The following is a 21,858-nucleotide window of genomic DNA, read 5'->3' on the forward strand; positions in this document are numbered from 1 at the left end:
GCGAGAGAGCGAGCGCATGCACACACAGGTTTGTGTGGGGGTTGGGAGGAGCAGAGGGGGAGGGAGAGGGACGAGCACCCTGTGCTGAGTGTAGAGCCTACATGGGTTCCATCCTACGGACCTGAAATCATGACCTGAGTTGAAACCAAGAGTTGTCCATGCATGGAGGACATTAGGAGAAGAAAGGGAAAAATGAATGGGGAGAAATCAGAGGGGGAGACGAACCATGAGAGACTATGGACTCTGAGAAACAAACTGAGGGTTCTAGAGGGGAGGGGGGTGGGGGGATTGGTTAGCCTGGTGATGGGTATTAAAGAGGGCACGTTCTGCATGGAGCACTGGGTGTTATGCACAAACAGTGAATCATGGAACACTTCATCTAAAACTAATGATGTAATGTATGGTGACTAACGTAACATAATAAAATTAAAAAATATATATTCAAAAAAAAAAAAAAAGAAACCAAGAGTCAGATGCTCAACCACTGAGCCACCCAGATGCCACTATGCTTAATGATTTTTAAAAGGCATGTTGGTGTGAATAATGAGCAAGGGCTCTAAGACTGTTTTTGCAGACTTCTGAGCCCAAAATCAGCGAGGATAATGAGACTGGTTACATTGTAAATGTGGAAGGCAAAAAGCTAAGCATGTGCTATCAAGCTCTTGCTAACTATGTGTGTGTAAGTGCATATGCGTGAATGAATGTGTATTTGAGTGTGCACGGGTGTATGAACGTGTGTGTGTGTGTGTGTGTGTATCTGACTGTGAGCATGTGGGAGTGTTTGTGCATATGTAAGTGTCTCACCCACTAGGCTAGGAGGGTGATTGGGCACACGGCCTCTGTGCACTCACGAGGCAGCATATATGACAACAGTGTCAGTGCAGATTATAATGGGGTTCTCTAGTTTGTGTTTCAAGTAGCATTTTACAAAGCTTGGCTCATATATTGAGCTGGCCATCCATAAAGTGTAATTTTCAAAGCTCTTAAAAAATTTGATAATAAGGGTTATTGGTGGAAACTATTTAAGACCCTAATTTCAGAAGTTCATCTACTATACAAGCTCATTACACTCAGACAGAGGAATGGGGTGCTCTTTATTGTTATCAGACCTTAAATGGTCAGTGACAGTTCAGGGATCCTGTGCATATTGGCACCATGTCTTTCATGTCAGTGTAAAATGTCATACCTATAAGTCAGCAACTGCAAAATAGACTCAGAAGATGAGGGTCGGGGTCTCACAGTCTCTTTTTGGCTGGACAAATTAGATGAAGTCCCACTGGATATGCTCAAAGGCCAGAGAGAGTCTTTGGTTGTGTTTTTTCAACTATTATATCCTTAGGGTAGTATTGATGAGATCCAGAGGACTTGGAAATAAGACATATGGTGAAAAGATGCAAATTAAGAAGTTATCTAAAATACACTGGTCACCTCGCTTTGTACTGGGCACGAAATCCCACCTTTATATACATCATCTGGTTTAATACTTAGTCTCCCTAGGAAGGAGCAAACTGAGCCCCCCAAGAAATTACATCGTTGGCTCAAATAGATGCAGCTGAGAAGGGTCAGCACTGGAAGGCAGATCCAGTTCTCTGTGACTCCCCAGTAGTGCTCTTTTCTGCCCTGCTGCCTCGTTCTGTCCTGCTCTCCGCCCATGCTGGACAGATAGAGCATTCTCCATGAGAGCTCCAGCAATTCGGGGAGGTAATGGATGACTTTATGAAGGACATTTATTTTGCACTGAAAGCCTCTGCCTTTAGACAGCATTTGGAGACCAATGATGGGACCACGGCACTTTTAAAAGGAGGACTCACTGCCCTAAGACTGAGGGGGCAGCGCCCTTGTGGCTCCTTTCTGAGGCCTACTCCTCCATTCCTAAACCGTGAGTGCTCAGTAAGGGCTTACCAGGGCTTCTTCCAAATTGTCTGAAACCCTTTGATCTACTTTTCTATCATTTCTTCTTGACAAATAATATTCATCGTAGGTTCAAGGCCCATCTCCTCCAGGAAAGAGGTCCTGGCTAAGCCCTCTGAGCTTGGTTTGCTTCCCCTTTTATCATTTCCAGTATATTATCACGTACTTGATGTGCCCACTGATTGTGCATGGCAGGCCCAGCATTAGTTGATTTCATCTCCACGATACTCGTGCATTCCTTCATCACGTATTCATTAAGTGTCTACTATGTTTCAAGAACTGTCTTATGCTACAGGGATATATAGCTGGCAATGACAGGTTTGTTCTCATGGAGTTTATAAGAGAGATAGAGGTTCACCAAATAATTCCAGAAATATATAAATACAAGTTGAGGTGAGTGCTTTAAAGGAAAGAAATATGGTGTCATGAAAGAAGATAACAGAGGAATTGCACCCAGATTGGGGGTATCAGGAAAGGATGTACAGAGGAAGTGAACTCTGAGTTGAGATCTGTGGAGGTCAGTAGAAAGGTCTGGATTGTTAGCTGTTGGCAGAAAAGCTTTCCCTGTTCCTGAGCAGATACATAATGGATGCTTGGTGAAGCAATGATTCAGCCGCTCTGAGTTACAGCTATTGGCTCTGCCAGTTGGGTCTTCTTTGCCCTCAAGTTTACACTCGAAACATTCCCTGTGCTCTCACTGCATGTGTCCTCTGCCCTGAGGACAATACCGCGTGCTCCCCTGGGTGAGAATGTAGGTGGATAAGAATGATATTTTGTTAAAAGGAATTTTTTTCTACCTTACAGTATGAGGATAAAAGGATAATTCACAAAGTGCCAGTTCATTCAAGGAATTATACTAAATCCCCAAAGCATTGTATTACACATTCTAAATCAGGTGCCTGGCTTTTTAAATTGGGAACATACAATCTCTTGGCAAAAAAAAAAAAAAAAAAAAAGAAGAAGAAGAAAAAAGGAAAAAGTATGATTTATCATTCCAATCTTGCAGTCTATGTAACACAGGCATTTCACTCCTGGGAATGAATAGTCCTGTTTGCCTCAGAGCAGACTGTAAACGTTTGATTTGTGACCAGACAACTTGACCTTTAATGACCTGCAACTGTCTAAAGTAAGCGCAAAAATTTATGACCACCACCAGGCAGCTAGACGTCATTCCTCAGTACCCTAATAACATCCTGTATTTCTCTGGAATTGTTCCTTTCATATGCTGACTTCAGAATAACTTTCTGGTATAAAATGGTGGGACTGACACACTGGGAAATTGTTCCAGTTTAAATTTTAGCTATCCAAATGACGGTCTCAGGAAGGACATGACAAACCATATTCACTGCAATGTGAACAGGTATCACCCTTGTCTTCATCAGCGGAGAGCTGATTGTGGACAGTCAGCTGAAGGCAAGGCAGCCCCCAGCAATGACTCCCAGGCAGGCTCCAACCCCTAGGGCCGGTTCTAGCTCTGATAGAACAGAGCTTCCCTAGGTAAATGCCGTCACCTCCTCCTGCAGTGATGCCAGACTGTTCGGGTCTGTTTATAGCTCCAGCCAGTGAGTTCAGCATGGTGATTCTTACGCAGTGATGGAGAAAACTCAGATTATAAGAGCCTACTTGTCTGAACAAATCCCAGACGCCAGGACTCAGGCCCTAAACTCTGCTCTGGAAAGGCCCAAGAATCACTTGGAAGAAGATGACAAATGAATACTGAAACCAAGCTGACCTTGGGTACAAGCCAGACTCTGTCAGGATACACACATCGGCTATGAAGTCTTGCTGGATGAGGGGCAGCCACGCTGCTGGGCTTGACCTCATGGCACATGGAACCTGGGAAGGGGGGGCTAGTTGGAGACATTTTGGTAGCTCTTTCCTTTTATGGGGCTTTGGGTAAAGTGAAAGAGGAGAGGCAGATTTCACTGAAGTGGGAAACCACATTCAGGCAAGCGGGAGAGGGACCATGCCTGGGAAATGGCACAGTCTGAGGAGGAGAAGCCCAAAGAGCTTCAGGGTTGAGAGAAAACACCTTCCAGAAGCCATGTGAAGGCAGTGATTGGCAACTGGTAACTTGGCCTCCATGATATTCAGACAAGTGGAGTCTACCTCAAAATGGAGGCTATATCCCTAATGCTCTGGCCTTTCAATAGTTTTCAGTGCTACTTTAGCTCTCTGTTCTCTTCAGAAGAGGAAAGAACTTATCTCTGAGGGAACATCTGACTAGAAAAGCAGCCCCTTCTTTCCTGCTCCAGGGCTAAAAAACACGAAACCCTCATGTTTTGGGGTCATGCATGGAGGAAAGGAATAAAGCATTTTCTCTGAGATAGGCCAGTGAACACCACATTATAAAAATTGTAATAACTATCAGTTACTGAGTGTTTATGATGACGAGGAACTGTGCTATATGCTTAATGACCATTACTCATTTCATCCTCAAAAATACCTCAGGGTGAAGAGGTCATTGTTATTATTTTATAAGTAAGGAAATCAGAGCAATGAAATGTTTACACATTGCTTAAGGTCACACAAGTAGCATGTGAACTCAGGGCTGACTCCAGTTTCACTATCCCTGAAACAGGAACAACCTAAACTGTGTTTGGATTGCTCAAGGGTCCCAAAGCTCACCTTATCCTCCCCTGTGTTTCAGGTACCATGAAGTGGGATGGATCCTGAAACAAAAGCACAGCTCAGGGCGGGCAGCAGTGGGGAGCTGCCAGGATAAACGAACGGTTTTAGTTTGATCCTTTAATACGTGTCAATTTGGCCATTAAAGACAATTGATTTTGATTCCCTGTTAGACCCCACAGGATGCCAAGTGCATTCGACGCTCAAGCTTCACGCAAACACCCATTGGCGGTTCTGCTGATGATGCACTAAGTGTGCTCCTTAAAGTGGGGTCCCTGGTCAGCAGCATCAGAACCTCCTGCTAACCATTTAGAAATGCAAATTCTCAAGCCTAACCCCCCAGACCTGCAGAATCAGAAACTGCAGGGATAGGGCCCAGTAATCTGCCTGCTCACCAGCCGGGCAAGTCACTGGATGCTCACTCATGTGTGAGAATCACTGCTCCATAGCATTAAGGAGGTAGCACTAATTGAATTCTTTTTTTCACATGGAAAACACTGGCTTTAAATTGTCTTTCTTTCTTTTTTCTTAAAAAAATATTTTTTTTTTACCTCATTTCCAAATCTTCATTCTCCTGTGGTACAAATTTGTACAAGGCAACATAGGTGTTCATCTGTAATGGTTCTTTGGAAAGAGATCCCTGGAAGAGAAAATAAAAGACAAATGAGAGAATGAAGGAGGAAAACAGAAAATGAATTAAGTGAATGCAATATAATTCTAGGGTACGGATCATGAGTGTTAAAATATCTAACTATTATTTGAGGCTTTGTTTCAACCGTAGGTTTATCTTCAATTTCTTAGCTAAGTTTGATTTCATTAGAAACCACAACCAATTATGTAGAAATCTGTCAGAAATAACTGCGAATTCTTCAAATAAATTTTTTCTCTGCTACTGTTCACGAAAGGTGACAGGCTTAGCCCCAAGAATGGGAATATTCGCGCTATAGAAATAGGGACATATGAATAGTAAACAACTTCCACTTCCTAAAATTGACTTTTTATCAGTTAGCCTAAAATTTGGTATCTAGCCTATCAAAGGGACTCCGGTATAGTCAGGGGCAATTAGTTCAAGCATGTTGTGAAAAAAGCATAGTTTTTGACATCAGACCGATTTAGTTTCTATCAAAGAAGCACCATCTCCTGACCATGAAACCTTGCAATAATGGTAATAAAAGCTACCATTTTTGATAGCTTACTGTGTGTGCCAGGCATTATGGTACATGCATTAGCACACTTGAACCTCACAACAGCCCCCCATTGTTGTCCTCAATTTATAGGTTATCCAAGAGTCTTATAAGTGTTATATAAATATTACCCATTATTATTATCCAAATATATGTCAATGCTATATAAATGTTTTCACTTTGTAATATATAATAAACACAAATTATATAATATACAAAATGTATAATATTACTATTTTATAATACACAATATAACATAAGCAATATATACACATATCACTATTTAACACGTTATATATGTGTATGTAAAATTATATATACAACGTATAATTGTATAATATATTTAAATACATAATAATATGGATAAACATATACTATGTAAGACATAAAGAAAAGTTGTGAACAACTATGACTCACTCTGTTATCCAAAGCCCAAGTACCTTATGTTATATACTTCTGTCCCAGTCTATCTTGTTCTAATTATATAGATAGGTATTTATAATTATATAATATTATATATAAATGAGCATAAAATGTAATAAATATATACCTACATACTATAACATATGGTCATAATAGATTGTGTAATTATGTAATTTACACACCTTACATTATATATCAATTTGTATATAACATATACAATGGTAACAAAAAGTATACAACACAATACTTGTCCTTCTTACCTTTGATGCACTGTGATAGTTCTGTTTAGCGACATCTATCGGTTTTATGCTATCTATGCTATGGCACGTTATGCTACATTATTCTTTTCTGTTCTGTTCTACACTCTATTCTGTTCTAGCACCTACTAACTTGATTTCACAACCCACTTAGGTAGTGACCTGCAGTGTGATCTAAGGACCTTGCCTGGTCTGTCTTCTGCGACATCTGTGACAATTAATAGAGGGAATTCTCACTAAAATGGAGTCAGGAGGTTGGGCAGGGGGAGCTCTTACGCCCTATTACTCGTAGTAGTCAGTTTAGACCTTGCTCTGGACACTACGTCAGCTACTACTTTACTATCCCAGCAGGAGGAGGGAAGGAAAACGGCTCAGCCAATGAAAATCCACTATATTTAGCGTGCCTAGTTTCCTCCAATGGACTTTTTGTTTATAATAGTCTCCCCAATTATTCCCCTCTTCTCTATAAAACAGCTTTTCCCTTCTTTGCTTGGTGGGATTGCCTATGGTTTTGCCTTAGCTTACTTGTCTTGCATTGACATTTTCTGCTGTTTCTGAATAAACCTGTATTTTGCTGGTAAAACAATTTTTTAAGGTTAACACAGCGATAAATACCTGGTGGTTTATGTTCTTTGCTTGGTGTCTGAAATCGTCAGTGCCATTTTCTGGATAAGTAAAAACTGAAGGAGACAAGAAAAAGCAGGTGCTTTATGAATCCAGTCACCATGTTTTGGAATCATGCCTGGAAGATGTGGCTTTATGTATTCCCTGTTCCCTAGCTTCTACTCTCCTCCTCACTGCCTTTTCCTCATCTTAGTGACACAGCTTTCATGTCATCTTCCACGTGAGGCTTCCCCTGCGCCCCCAGGTGGCATTCCGCACCACCTCCTCTGCATGCCCACACCCATGTCCATGCCTCCAGCGAGCATGCATCCTCCTGAATACTTGGCAATTGTGTTCACAACTTGGCCTTATTTGGCAGCGCATTTCCTTCATCTTTGAAACAATGTTATTCATCTGTTGAATGTATCAAATCATTTGTTAATGGAACAGTGAGTGAGGGATGGCCAAATTGTATTTGAATGACCTTTTCTAAATACCAGATTCTTTTATCTATTTTCAATATCTTGATTCCAGTTTCTTGATATCTATATTCTATTTTGCACATTAAATTTATTTACTTATGCACATTTATTTATTTGAGAGGGGGGCGGAAAGGTCAGAGGAAGAGGGAAAGAGAATCTCAAGCAGACTCCCCACTGAGTGCTGAATGCAGAGCCCCATGTGGGGCTTGATCTCACCACCCTGATATCATGACCTATGTCCAAATGGAATGGACTGAGTCACCCAGACACCCCTAAAGCTTTAGTTTTAAACTTCAAAATATTTCCTGGATCACTTATTGTCAATGCATTGGGACTATTATTCACAATAGAAAACAAGTAGTGGTTTCTCATTTAGTTTGTTTTGAAATATGTAATTCTTTTCCTTTTGCATTTAAGCAGCCACTCTGTGGTCTTTAATAAAGAACAAAGCTTCCCCAAATGGGCAGGAGTTTTCACTGTCCACATGTACAGCTGGCGGAGATCCCTGATGGGTATTGGGGGGCTCTGCCTTAGCTAGTTCAGTCAGCCACATTCACCCCAGTGACCAACGTGACAGCCTTATTCCCCCCTGCATGTATCTGCCTCAAACAAAAATGTGGCAAGTGTTTCCAAGTGTGTACAATAGAGTTTTGGTGTCTAACCTACCAGCTAGATGACTTGACATTTAAAAAGAACACATTGCTGCTTTCTTCTTCCCTTTGGTCTCCTTTCAGATTATAAGGAAATATCAGTAAAGGAGGAGACACACACCACAGAAAACTCTATAACCTATTTTAGTTACTGCATTGACATCTCCACTGTCCTTAAAATGAACTCAATAACTGTGATGCAGAAAACATGCTTCAGAACAAGAGCCTCTGTAAACGTACTGATGCTCAGTAAACATCTATTCTCCACAGTTTATAGTTCCAGAGCCTGTGCATGAAATTCCATGATTCCTTGGAAGCCTAGGCATAAATATGCAGTCATTGGACGAACTCTGGTTTGTAGGTAAGTGGAAAATGATCCTATGGGCCTTGTCTGCCTCAATATCCAGCTACTCACTTTACTAATTTGAACTGAGTGGAGGCCAATGATACTCTTCTTTGGGATTATGTGATTCCCTAAGAGCTTGGTGTAAATATTTGATCCCATAAGTATATAAAACTGGATACTTCTAAAAGAATATTGAATATCTGCAGGAAAAACGTAGAGACTGTTCCTAGAAAATTCTTGATTGGACTTAAAAAAGGGAGACTTCATAGGCTACATATCAGTTTGAACTGATTTTACAATTTTGCAATTTCACATTTTAAGCTTTTTATTGAATATCCATTAGCCATCTGGTTCAAAATATGTACCAGTTTTGTGAACTATGCCGAAAATTATTTGAAGTGACTCCAAATGTATTTTTAACTATATGACTGAAAGCAGACCACTGCAAAAAAAAAAAAAAAAGATTTAAAAACCCATTCCTATGGGCTATTTCTAAGACTTTGATTTGAGGGAAAAAGAATAAAGAAAGGTAACTATTTTACTACAAATATATACTTTTTCTGCTTGGTGCTTTAAATTTGTTTTATTAAAAATTATTAGGTTGCTGATTTCACCCAGGACAAGTACTCAGAGAATATATCCATTATGCAGACATATTTTCTAATGTTACGGAAGCAAATGAAGCTTTAGTTTCTGCCACATCCTCAAAGGACTTTCTTCTTTTCCTTTTTCATATTCTTTTTCACTTTGTAGTGCTGTGAAGACCATGTCCACCACTTCATTTTCTAATGAGATGGTTATCTGGTTTTTCTTCTTCAAGCTGGTAATGTACAAGTTATGTTACTTGCTTATCTAATACAAACACATATGTGCATCCCTGGAATAAATCTAACTCGGTTAATTCTGCATTACTTTTAAAAAATAATTATCGGGGGCACCTGGGTGGCTCAGTAGGTTAGGTGCTTTTGGCTCAGGTCATGATCCCAGAGTTCCAGGATTGAGCCCCGCATTGGGCTCCCCCCTCAACGTGGCATCTGCTTCTCCCTGTGCCCCTCCCCCAGCTAATGGTCTCTCTCTCTCAAATAAATAAAATCTTTAAAAAAATTATTGGATTCAGTTTACTAAGATTCTGTTTCAGATTTCTGCATCCATATTCAGGATGGAGACTAGCCAGTGATTTTCCTTTCTCAAGCTGCCTTCAATTGGTTTTGAGGTCACAGACTAGCCTGATAAACTAAGTTAAAGAATATAGCAGCCGTTCTTCCCTGCAACTTTTTCATTTTCCTGAAAGAGCTTACGTAATCTGGAAAATTTCCATTCCTTAAATATTTGGTTGAGTTTACTTTTAAAGTTGTCTGGGCCTGGTATTTTCGCTGTGCAAAATTTAAAATATTGACTCATTTTCTATTATGACTAGAAGCAAATTTAAGTTCTCAGATCTTCTATTTCTTCCTGAGTCAGATTTTGGTCATTGATCTTTTTCTTGGTATGTGTCCATTCAAAAAGGTTTTAAAATTTATTGGCATGAAATTGGTCATAGGATTCTTTTATTTTCCTTTCAATCTCCGTCATAGTCATCCCTTTTCATTATTGCCTTTCGCTTCATCTCTTTTATTCTTAAAAACATTGTTAGTGATTGTAGGGATGCCCGGGTGGCTCAGTTGCTTAAGCAACCCGACTCTTGAATTCAGCCCAAGTCATGATCTCAGAGTCATGAGACTGAGCCCCTTGTTGGGTTCTGTGCTGGGTGTGGAGTCTGCTTAAGATTCTCTCTCTCTCCCGGGGTGCCTGGGTGGCTCAGTCATTAAGCATCTGCTTTCGGTTCAGGTCATGATCCCAGGGTCCTGGGATCAAACCCGTATCAGACTCCCTGTTCAGGGGGAAGCTTGCTTCTCCCACTCTCACTCCCCCTGCTTGTGTTCCCTCTCTTGCTGTGTTTCTCTCTGTCAAATAAATAAATAAAATCTTAAAAAAAAAAACTTAAAAAAAAAAAAGATTCTCTCTCTTCTAGCTCGTGCTCTCTCTCTCTCAAAAAAAAATTCTTAGTGATTTTGAGTTTTATTTCTTTTTTTTAAAGATTATTTATGAAAGAGAGAGAACATTCATGTGAGCGGGGGAGGGCAGAGGGGGAGGGAGTCTTCAAGCAGACTCTGCACTGAGTGTGGAGCCTGACGTGGGGCTTGATCTCAGGACTCTGAGATCATGACCTTTTTATTGCTTTCCTACTGCTTTTTGGGGACTTATTCTATTTGTCTTTTTTGACTTCTCAAATATGATGCTTAGGTTATTACTTTTTGGGCTTTTTATTTTTTAATAGAATACTTTTATTTATTTTTTAAAGATTTTATTTGTTTATTTGAGAGAGAGTGAGCACATGAGCAGGGGAAGGGGCAGAGGGAGAGGGAGAAGCAGACTCCTGGCTCAGTGGGAAGCCTGAGGCGGGGCTTGATCCCAGGACCCCAAGATCATGACCTAAGCCAAAGTCAGATGCTCAACTGACTGAGCCACCCAGGTGCCCATAGAATACTTTTAAAGCAAAATATTCTAGTCTCAATTTAGCTACATCGCACAAATTTTGATCTGTAGTGTTTTCATTATGACTTAAGTATATTCCAATTTTCATTATAAATTCTTTTTTGACACATGAACTTTTTGAATGTATGTTTTAATTTTCGAAATGATGGGTTCTCCTATATCTTTTGGTGATTGGTTTCTATCTTATTTGCATTATAGTTAGAAAGGTGTGTTCTCTATAATATTAATTCTGTGGAAATTTATGAAGCTTTTTTTATGGTCTAGCAGGTGATCAATTTTTATAATTGTTCCGTGTCCTTAAAAAGAATGTGAATTCTCCATTTGTTAGATGGAGTGACCTTTTTAAGTCAATTAGACTAGGATTGTCAAATGTGTCCTCAGATTCTCTAAATACTGAATCATTTTATACATCTGCTTTGCCAATGACTTGAGAGGCATGTTAAAACCTCTCACTGTGAAGGGGAATGTCAATTTCCCTAATGCCTCTATTAATTGCTCCTTGAGTTCCTGTCACTTTGGGGCTATATACGTAGACACGAGTTTAGAATTTATATCTTCTGATGAAGTGGACATGATCATATAATGATGCTTTTTTTCCCCCTAGTAATGCTTTTCTGATTTTAATGCCTATTTTTTATACATTAATACAGCTACACAATCTATCTTTTGCCTTTTAAAATATATGTATTTTTTTTACTTTTAAACTTTTTATATCCTCATGTTTTAGACTGTTATAAGTAGTCATTTAAACAATCCAGTGTGTAAAGCTCTTTTATCTAGGGCTTAGTTAATTTACATTGATTTTGATTACTGATAAATTCAGATTCTCTTCTAGCATTTTATTTTGTATTTTCTATTTGTCTCAAATTTTCTATGCTTTTTCTTCTACTTCTGTGCCCTCTCCCCTTTCTTCTTTTTAGGTTATATGGCTCAAGCTATTTTTTTAATCTTCTAGTGGTTAGTATAAAAATTTTATGAGTTATATTTAACTTAACAAAATCTAAAGTGAAAGAATATCTTTAATTTCCTTCTAGTTAATATGAAAATCTTTGAATGCCCATTTCTTACTTAAATACCCAGTATTTCAGTTAGTGTTTTATTAACAACTTTTTGCTAACATTGTTATGTTTTTATGTAGCCAATGTTCACTTGGTTCTTTCTTCATGCTTCATTCCTTGCTCCTCAGTCCTTCCTCTGAGGTCACATTTTCTTCTCTGAACTATATCATTTTGAAATTTCTTGAGTGGATCTTTCTTCACTGCACTGTAGACACAGTGTTGGTCTGAATATATATTTTTGAAAGAGTTTTGCTTTTGCTCCATTTACAGTACTATCTTAAGAGTTACTTTTCTTTTGGATTACTGAAGGTACTGTTCTACTGTTACTTGGTTCTATTGTCACTTACAAGAAAGAGTTGTCTGTCTAGTTTTCATTCCTCTGCAGGTAATCTGTCTTTCAGTCTGCATTTAACATTTGTAATTCTGCAGTTTTGCTAAGATGGGTCTAGGTATAAATTTCTGAATTTGAGGAATGGTGTCTTTAATAAATTTTGAAACATATTAGCTACTATCTTCTTGAATATTGTCTCTCTCCCATTCTCTCATTATGTACCTTTTAAGTGTCAATTAGATGCATGTTGGACTTTCCTGCTCATCTTCTGTGTCTCTTTCAAGTCATGAATTCTATTGGTTTGTCTCCCTGGCTCTACAGTAAGAAATTTCTTTGCCTATGTATTCCACGCCACTAATTCTCTCTTCAGCTATATCTAATATGCTATTAAATCCAACAAGCAAATTTCTTCTTCTTTTTTTAATTTCTAAAAGTTCTGTTTGGTTTTCTTAAAATTTGCCTGTTCAACTTTGATAGTGTCTTACTCTTTTGTTGTGTGTTCTAGTCCATTTTTTATATCTTTAAATATATATAACTATATAGTTAGATATTTCTTTTTTTAAGATTTTATTTATTTCTTTGACAGACAGAGAGAGAGAGCACAAGCAGAGGGAACAGCAGGCAGAAGGAGAGGGAGAAGGAAACTCCCTGCTGAGCAGGGAGCCTGATGTGGGACTCAGTCCCAGGACACTGGGATCATGACCTGAGCTGAAGGCAGATGCTTAATTGACTGAGCCACCCAGGCATCCCTAGTAAGATATTTCTTTATTTGATAATTCGAACATATATAATCTCTGAAGTCTGATCATAAAAAAGGTGGTTTTGGCTAACTCTTACACATGGTAGCTCATTTTCTCATGTATTTGGTGTATTTCAATTTTTAGCTCATGTCCTTTGGAAGTTCATTTGTGGAAACTTCTGAGGTCTGGGTTTAAATTCTCTTCCTCCAGAGGCCATTTGTATTACTTCTGCCAAATGTCTGGTGCATTTATCCAACTGGGCCACTTTAAAGAAATTCAACTAAAATTTTAAATTATTTTACTTTGTCCACAGAGGTAGTATGAATTCAGGCCCTAAACCAAATTAAGAGTTTCTTCCCTCCTTTGTTTTCTCTTTTTCTTTCTTCCTGCTCTTATTCCATTTCTTTCTTTTCTTCCCCACTTGAGTTAAGGCCAATATAGCATTTTTCTTTACTAAATTCCTCTGCAGGGCATTCTTTTTTCCTACTGCTACTAAGGGTGCCTTTTGGGGTATCAGCATTTTCCCAAAGGGCCTCTCATTGAACCTATTACTCTGCCTGCTAGCCAGGTCTTATTCCCTATTGACCATATAAGGAGCTTATTCTTCCCCAATCTGAGGCCCCAGGGATGTGCAGAATAAACAATAGCCTTCACCTGCTTATGTCTCTGGATTCATGCTTTATTGTCATTTCTAGACTCTAAGGAATTGCCTTATGTTGCTGCCAGCTCAGGCATGCATTAACTGGAACTTTCTTTTTAATTCTTTTTCCCAGCAATTTTAGGTGTGCTAAAGTAGAAAAAAATTTCTCTAAACATCCAGCCCTCCACATAGCTGGAAAGAGAGTCCTCTATGCTTTTAAAAAGACCTTTACCTGCTCTAGATATGAGACATCTAGATACTAGGGTATCTGTCAAAGAAGGCATTAAAATATTTGCTTCCTTTTCTGGGTGACAAATCAAAATGTGAGATATAAAATCAGTGCATGTTAAAGGCAAGGATAAATTTTCCAAATCCGAGCTTGCTTTTTTCCTTTCTGGGCAAAATTTCTTTGCTTCAGTGAAAAGTAAGGTATCATTGGGCTTTGTAATATCCTCCAGTGGATGTGATTAACCCAGTTCTTTTTGAAGAATATTTCTAGGTATTTGTCTTACTTATGTTCTCTTCCCTCTGCTTCTCTTCCAGGAAATTTATAATCGCATAGAAGTCACACTGAAATGCAATTATTGAAGGCAGCCAATAACGTCATTATTTGGCATTTTGAGCTGAAATAGGCAGTCTAGATTTTACTTCTCCCTTTGCTCATCACATTGCTTCAAGTGGAGTTTCTGGCCAAAGGTGAAGACAGCAACTCTCCCCTCTGTATTTCTGATGCATCCACAAATAGTGTTGAAAACAACAACCAGAAACAGTCAGACCTGCCCAACATCTTTCATGAGAGAGAAAACAGAGACTGCATGCTTGGTAAAAAAGAAAGGAGTATGAACTGTAACCTCTTCCAAGGTGCCTTTGGAAATCCTCCTCAAGGATTTTGACATGACACTTGGCTGGCAGAAACAACACCTGTATGCACTGTGTAATTTTTAGAACATAAACGAAACGTGTCATGCAGAACAGCTTGTGACCGGAAGCCAAGTGCTGCTTCTGAAAAGCCAGCACCCTCCATGCCATGACTGTGGGGAGACCAGTGGGAGCCTGGACACACAAGCAGGGTGTTTTCTCTGCGTTGTTTCCCAAACTGCATGGACAGGGGATTAAATCCAATCACAAGAACATGTTTTGAAGCAAACTGCTGCATAATTAATCCCTCCAGCTTCCAAGGGTGCATTGTAAAGAAAGCTATTGCTGATCAAAGGAATAGCTAATAGATCCCCAAAGCTTTACAGAGGTTTATTGCTTGCTAAGTTCTTTCAACAGATTTCTTTGAATGAGGCTCTAAAAATGCCTCTTAACATAAAAGAAATGGCAAATATTCAACTTTGTGTCTTTGAGTGTATTACATCTTGCCTCAGTTTCCTTATCCACACAGTATGTGTTTGTGTGTGTATGTATGGGTGTTGTGTGTATTGGAGGGGAGGGAGTTGGACTAAACGACTTCTCATCCTGCTTCTTGAACTTTAATAAGATTAATATTCAAATTATCATTCTACAGCTCTGGAAAGGCCTGAGGTTCTGCATTTCTATCAGCCTCTCTAGTGATGTCCAGGCTGCTGGTCCATGGGCCACACTTGAGAGTGGAGAGGCTCTAGGTTGCACCTTTGACACTTGATGACTTCATGATGAATTTATTACAAGCAAACATGCTTCACTTTGATGATTCTCAAATATAACTCCTTCACATAAAGACTTATCAAAGACCACTTTCTGAGTAAAGAAATCTCCAGGGCAAACAGAGACCTTAACTACTTAGGAAGAGGTGAACAAGAGCACCAATATTGCTGGCTGGGATGCCTGAGGCAGAAAGGTAAGCAGTAGGCATATGCCGGGAATGATTTTGAAGACTAGAAAGTAAGATTTACTGACAGATTGGCTACAAGACGTGAGAAGAAGGGTGGAGTCAAGTCTGATGCCAAAAGTTCTGACCTGGAGTAAGATTGACTAGCAGAACGGAGTTCCTATTTACTGAGCAGGGACAAACGGGGAAGAGCCGGTTGGGGTGGGTGGGTAGGTGAGTGAATGATGAGTGAGTTAATGTCACGATGCCTGCTCCGCATTCAGATGGCCGTGTCCAGTGGGCGATAGGCATCTGGAGGCAGCAGAGGGGACTGAAGTTTCAGATTCATCAATGTATGTATAGTATTTACATTCATTATTTCATTTAATGATCACAGCACCTTATGGATTCGGTACTATCATTATCTTCATTTCAGAGATGAGGAGATTGACGCAGAGAGACCAGGTCATTGCTTTGAGGCCACGTGACCACTGAGTGAAGTCCAGTGGTCAGCCTCCAGAGCAAGGAGGGGCTGAGGACCAAATATGTCCATGCAGTTAGTGATGAGCAATTTGGTGAGACGTATCAGGGAAGGATGCAGGCAGAAGTCAGACTCAGAGGACAGAGCAGCTGACCAGACTTGAAGTGTTAACATGAAGATCTGGCTTAATACCTGTGTCTGGTGAGTTCGTGCTCAGATGCTGAAGAATTCTGGCCAAATTCAGTTGCCGTATCTGCGGTGTTAGACAGACTTGGGCTGGGTGGCCCTGTAGCATTACTGCCCCGCTGTGAGTTTCCCCTGGTGGCCGGCACTCTAATTTGTCTCTCTAATGACACTGCTAAGTGCTCAGTGAATGTTTACATTGATCTGAAAGTGCAGTTTTCTCTATGTGATGCCAAAGAATCCTTAGCTTAGCAGTGCACTCTAGCAGATGTGAGTGGGCTTGGCAAGGGGGCCATGGTGAACATTGATGCTTATTTAGGAAGGAGAATCACAGAGGATTCTCATGTGGGAATCACAGAGACACCGTCCTAACTAGAGAAGAGACTTAAATGAACTCCTAGAGCTAAGGAAATGGAAGAGATACCTTATAAGACAGTTGCTGAGAAAGCAGCTTTGGGGTACTGAATGCAGACCTTCTGCTTCCAGTCTGGAAAGGGCAGAGGCGACTAGCCAAGTGAAAAATCTACCCAAGGCCGCACATCCCCATGCTTCCCATGCAGGGATAATTTCCACCAGGAGAATGCATTCAACCCAGGTTAACAACGCAAATCAGAACCCGCAACTTGGCTAGGTTATGAGAGACCTGAGGAGAGCCTGGTGACTCAGGTACTTTTGCCAGTCATAGTAAATACTTCATAAATACCTTTTGCATAAATGAGTGGAGATTAAGTAGTTGCTGACATCAGAAAGGCTCGGCAAGATTCCTCCATAAGGGGCTGGTTGTTTCTTTAAACTCTGGTTTAAGAGGTTCTTTCTTAACGTTAGCAAGCAACAGTATGTAGTTAGCATTCAATAAAAATTCTAGAAATGATTGTTAACAAGGGCCTAAGCCATGAGAAAATGAAATAACATCTATATAGAATATTTGGCTAGATCATACAGATCAGTTTTTGAGTCTTAGGTATCTGTGCTGGGGAAGAGCCACGTGTGAGGCTGGTACTCACCTGGCAACCTCACCACCCACCTGGTCTGGGGTACTTCAGCTGTAGCAAGGGAGTGGCTTCTTTCCAGAATGGTTTGCTAATCTAATGTAGGTCAGTGGGGGAAATGATGTATTAACAAAAAGATCCAGAAGTGACTCCTAGACCCCAATGTAGCTAAGTCCATAAGGGATGAGAACTCAGGGAAAGTTGCAGTCAAATCACGGAGATCCACTAGGAATTATGCCCAGTTTCCCTCCAGAATACTGAACACCTGCTCAGACTGAATTCCAGAGCTAGCAGAGAAAGAAGAGAACTGGAAGTCAAGTTTCCCTGGCCACGGCCCAGGATGAGCAGTGCCCTTCACATCCCTGCTGGGGGTATGCCTTTCCCCCGCCCCCGCTCGGTCACTCACCACTGTTGCTGCGTTTCCGTGGGTCATACCCACCTCCTGGCCCGTCAGGTTCTTCAGGAACCTCCACGAGATCTGAAGTCTTAGAGAAAAGAGGGAACAACACGGAATGAGCAAAATCCTTTCAGTGGGCCAACTGAGCAGAGAAATTCGACGTCTGTAGAGGAATCAAGGTAGAATTTGCCTGACACTGTCTGAGGAATCCAATCACTGATCTCTTGTCTGTCTGGCTAACTTCAGAGAGGCTGTGTGTTCCCTCGTGGGTGCTATAGCTCCCTTCCGGTGTGTCTGTAGGCTTGGGGGGCAGGGGGCACATGATAGGCACTCAGTGAGTGTTGAATGAATGTCTAGATGCACAGGTCATAGTCAGGCTTCTTCCCAGGAAGACGCAATAGAGAGAAATCAGAATTCCTGCCCATACCCTGTCATGTCAAATTCTCACTAACACTAGAGCTCTTTTATAGGTGAATTTTATATATACAGTCCCCACGATGGTTCAACTTATGATTTTTTGACCTTACTGTACGCATCCAGTAGAAACTGTACACTGAATTTTGAATTTGGATCTTTTCCCGGGCTGGAGTTATGCGGGACTATCCTCTTTGGGGATCATGAGGGCGGACAAACAGCAAACAGTACACTGACAACCCTTCTGCACCCACACAGCCATTGTTTGTCACTTTCAGCACAGTTTCAATCAATTACATGAGAGAATCAACACTTTATTATCAAATAGGCTTTTTGCTAGATGACTGTGCCCAAGTGTAGGTGAATGCAGTTGTTCTGAGCATGTTTAAGTTAGGCCAGGCTAAGCTATGATGTTTGGGAGGTTAGCTGTAGTGAATGTGTTTTGGACATAGGATATTTTCAACTTATGATGAGTTTATCAGGATGTAACCCCATTATAAGTTGAGGAAGATTTGTATTAATTATAGGGAACAATTGAGAGATGCATTACCTAAGTATGAGTTAAATGTTGTTTCCCTTGCTGCAAAATTATTTATGTAATACTTACTCTGCCTTTTCTTTTCTTTTAATATGAGAAGCCATAGTCATTCTTCCGCTTTGGTTACAGAAATAACAACAACATCACTCTAAATGGCTAATGGTTACTGATCGTTTATCATGTGCTGTTTTATGTAAAATTGATGTATCCATTTATTCTTCACAGTAATCCTGTGACCTACTTTTCAGATAGGAATGTGGAGCCCAAGGAGGAATCAGTAACCCTTCTTGAGGTCCCACAGCTACTAAGTGTCAGAGCTGAGTATGAACCCCTAGTGTTGTCTCCAGAGCTCGTGCACTTGAGCTTCATCCGGGGGTGTGCTGGAGAGACTCAAATGAGTCTTCAGGGCCATCACATTGGGAGCGTGAAACAGGCCTGGGTGGGAATATTTACACCATGGAAATTGGCAAATGCTGCAGATCAGGGTCTGGCTCCAGCTGGTGGTTAAACATTTATCAGCACTCCACTGATTGCCTCTATCAAAGGACCAGATGCCCCGGCTTTCATCTGCATGGCTCCCACCTCTTTGGAAGAGGAATTTAGGGGGCCTCAGAAGAGGGTCGCATTTTGAAAACAATTTGTTTACAACTTATTTCAGGGGAGCAAGTTTGCCTTCCCAGCCCTCTCAGTCAGCCCTAGAGCACTTTAGCACCACCCTCTAGAGGCTGATTTTTGTTATAATCTGGCTTTAAGCTTTTCCCCAGCTATTCTTACGTTCATGACACATCAGAAAGTAGAAAAAAAAATGTCACAGGATCTCTAAGTCACTTATACCCTGCTTCTTTGAAGCTCACTATTTCTGAATAAAAGTTGCTATTATTAGGATCCTGGGATCATGACTTGAGCCGAAGGCAGACACTTAACCAACTGAGCCACCCAGGTGCCCCTGTGGGAGAGTTTTTAACTACAAATTAAATTCTTTAACAAATATAGGGCTATCCAAGTTATCTGTTTCTTCTTGAGTGATTTTTGATAGTTTGTGATTTTTGGGTAATTTGTCTGTTTTATCTAAAATGTAGAATTTATATTTTTGGGGAAAAGATGGCGGAGGAGTAGGGAACTCTATTCCAATTGGTCCCTGGAATTGAGCTGGGTATCTACCAGACCACTCTGAACACCCACGAAATCAGCCTGAGATGTAAGAAGACAGATCTGGATCTCTACAAACATAATCTCACAGGCGGTTGGTTTTGAGGTATGAAGCAGGGAGCGGTGATTCCACGGGCAGATATTGGAGGATAAACAGCAGCGGGAGGGAGCCTGGCCATGGGGATCCAACACTGCCAGTGAGCGATAGCCTCCAGCGCTGGGACCAGGCACAGACTCGCAGACTGGTAGTGGCGGGGAAAGGACTTTAGGGCAGCGGGGCCACATGTGGGAACTGGGGGTGGCTGGCGGTTTTAGAAGCACAAAGGGCAGAGATGAGCCCCGACCTGGAGGTGAGGACTGGGAGTGCAGCTGAGGGGCACACAACCCAGGATGCCGCAGTTTATAGCAGCACAGACAGAAATGGAGATAATGTGGCCTGGAGAGCTCACTGAAGAACAGACTGTGATCTCTCTGCTCTGAGGCAGAGGGTTGGAAATGGTCTCTTCTGCTCTGACTCTCAGAAGAGATGTGGAAAGCTGCCAGAGAACAAAAGCCCCCCAAAACTGGTTTCCACTGAGCCCATCCCCCACCACAGGGGGCAGGGCAACTCTGCCCAAACAGGGTTGCCTGAGTAACAGTGCAGCAGGCCCCTACCCCAGAAGACAGTCTGGGAAACAAGAGGCCAGCAACCCTAAGGTCCCTAGAAAACGGGTGCATCTTGCTTGGGTTGTGGTCAATAATTTGGACTCTATACATTCCCTCAACCACCCCTCAACAGAATGACTAGGAGTTGTCATTCCTATTTCCAAAATAGGAAAGACTCAAAGATTATGACTTATGTCACAGATTTACAAATGGATTCAGATATAACCAAGATGTTGGAGATGGAATTCAGGCTAGCAATTGTGAAGACAATAGCTAGAATGGAGAAATCGATAAATGGCAACATAGAATCTCTAAAGGCAGAAATGAAAGCTGAATTGGCAGAACTTAAAAATGCTATCAGTGAGCTCCAATCTAATCTAGATAATCTAACAGCTAGGGTAAATGAGGCAGAAGAACGAATTAGTGACCTAGAAGACCATTTAATGGATAAAAAGGGAAAAGAGGAGGCCAGGGAAAAACAACTCAGAATCCATGAAAATAGAATCAGAGAAATAAGTAACACCATGAAACGTTCCAATGTCAGAATTATTGGAATCCCTGAGGGGGTGGAGAGAGAGAGAGAGGATTAGAAGATATATTTGAGCAAATCGTAGCTGAGAACTTCCCTAATCTGGGGAATGAAACAAACATTCACGTCCTAGAGGCAGAGAGGACTCCTCCCAAGATCAAGGAAAACAGGCCAATACCCTGGCATGTAATAGTAAAACTCACAGTATAACTCTTAGAACCAAGGAAATCATCTTAAGGGCAGTTGGGGGAAGAGATTCCTTACATACAGAGGGAGGAACATCAGAATAACGTTAGACCTATCCATAGACACCTGGCAAGCCAGAAAGGCCCAGCAAGACATATTCAGGGTACTAAACGAGAAGAACATGCAGCCAAGAATAATTTATCCTGCAAGGCTGTCATTTAGAATGGCTAGAGAGATGCAGAGCTTCCAAGACTGGCAGAAACTGAAAGAATATGTGACCACTAAGCAGGCCCTGAAAGAAATATTAAAGGGGGTTTTATAAAAGGAGAAAGACCCCAAGAGTGATATACAACAGAAATTTACAGGGACAATCTATAAAAACAAGGTCTTCACAGGCAACATGATGACAATAAATTAATATCTTTCAATAATCACTCTCAACATGAATGGCCTAAATACTCCCATAAAAAGGCACAAGGTTGCAGATAGGATAAAAAGACAGGACCCATCCATATGCTGCCTACAAGAGACTCATTTTGAACCTAAAGATACATCCAGACTGAAAGTGAAAGGATGGAGATCCATCTTCCATGCCAACGTACCTCAAAAGAAAGCTGGGGTAGCAATTCTTATATCAGACAAATTAGATTTTAAACTAAAGATTGTAGTTAGAGACACAGAAGGACACTATATCATTCTTAAAGGGTCTATCTAACAAGAAGATCTAACAACTGTAAATATCTACACCCCTAACATGGGAGCAGCCA

General features: G+C 40.8%; 1 protein-coding gene across 3 annotated transcripts in view; it reads right to left on the minus strand.

Annotated features, from left to right (window-relative positions):
• The window catches only part of STAC (SH3 and cysteine rich domain), a 158,738-nt gene that overhangs the window by 27,812 nt on the left and 109,068 nt on the right, over positions 1–21,858 (minus strand). For all 3 annotated transcript variants that reach the window (XM_045904071.3, XM_045904073.3, XM_045904070.3), the window contains 3 exons: positions 17,640–17,718; positions 7,019–7,083; positions 5,091–5,179 (listed from right to left, as the gene is read on the minus strand). In XM_045904071.3, coding sequence (XP_045760027.1) covers positions 5,091–5,179; positions 7,019–7,083; positions 17,640–17,718 — 233 coding nt within the window. The remainder of the gene's footprint in view (positions 1–5,090; positions 5,180–7,018; positions 7,084–17,639; positions 17,719–21,858) is intronic.

This window comes from Mirounga angustirostris, unplaced genomic scaffold, assembly GCF_029215605.1.
Source record: "Mirounga angustirostris isolate CCGP_5_RB_7025 unplaced genomic scaffold, mMirAng1.0.hap1 SCAF_1, whole genome shotgun sequence".
In the NCBI taxonomy this organism is placed as follows: Eukaryota; Metazoa; Chordata; class Mammalia; order Carnivora; family Phocidae; genus Mirounga; species Mirounga angustirostris.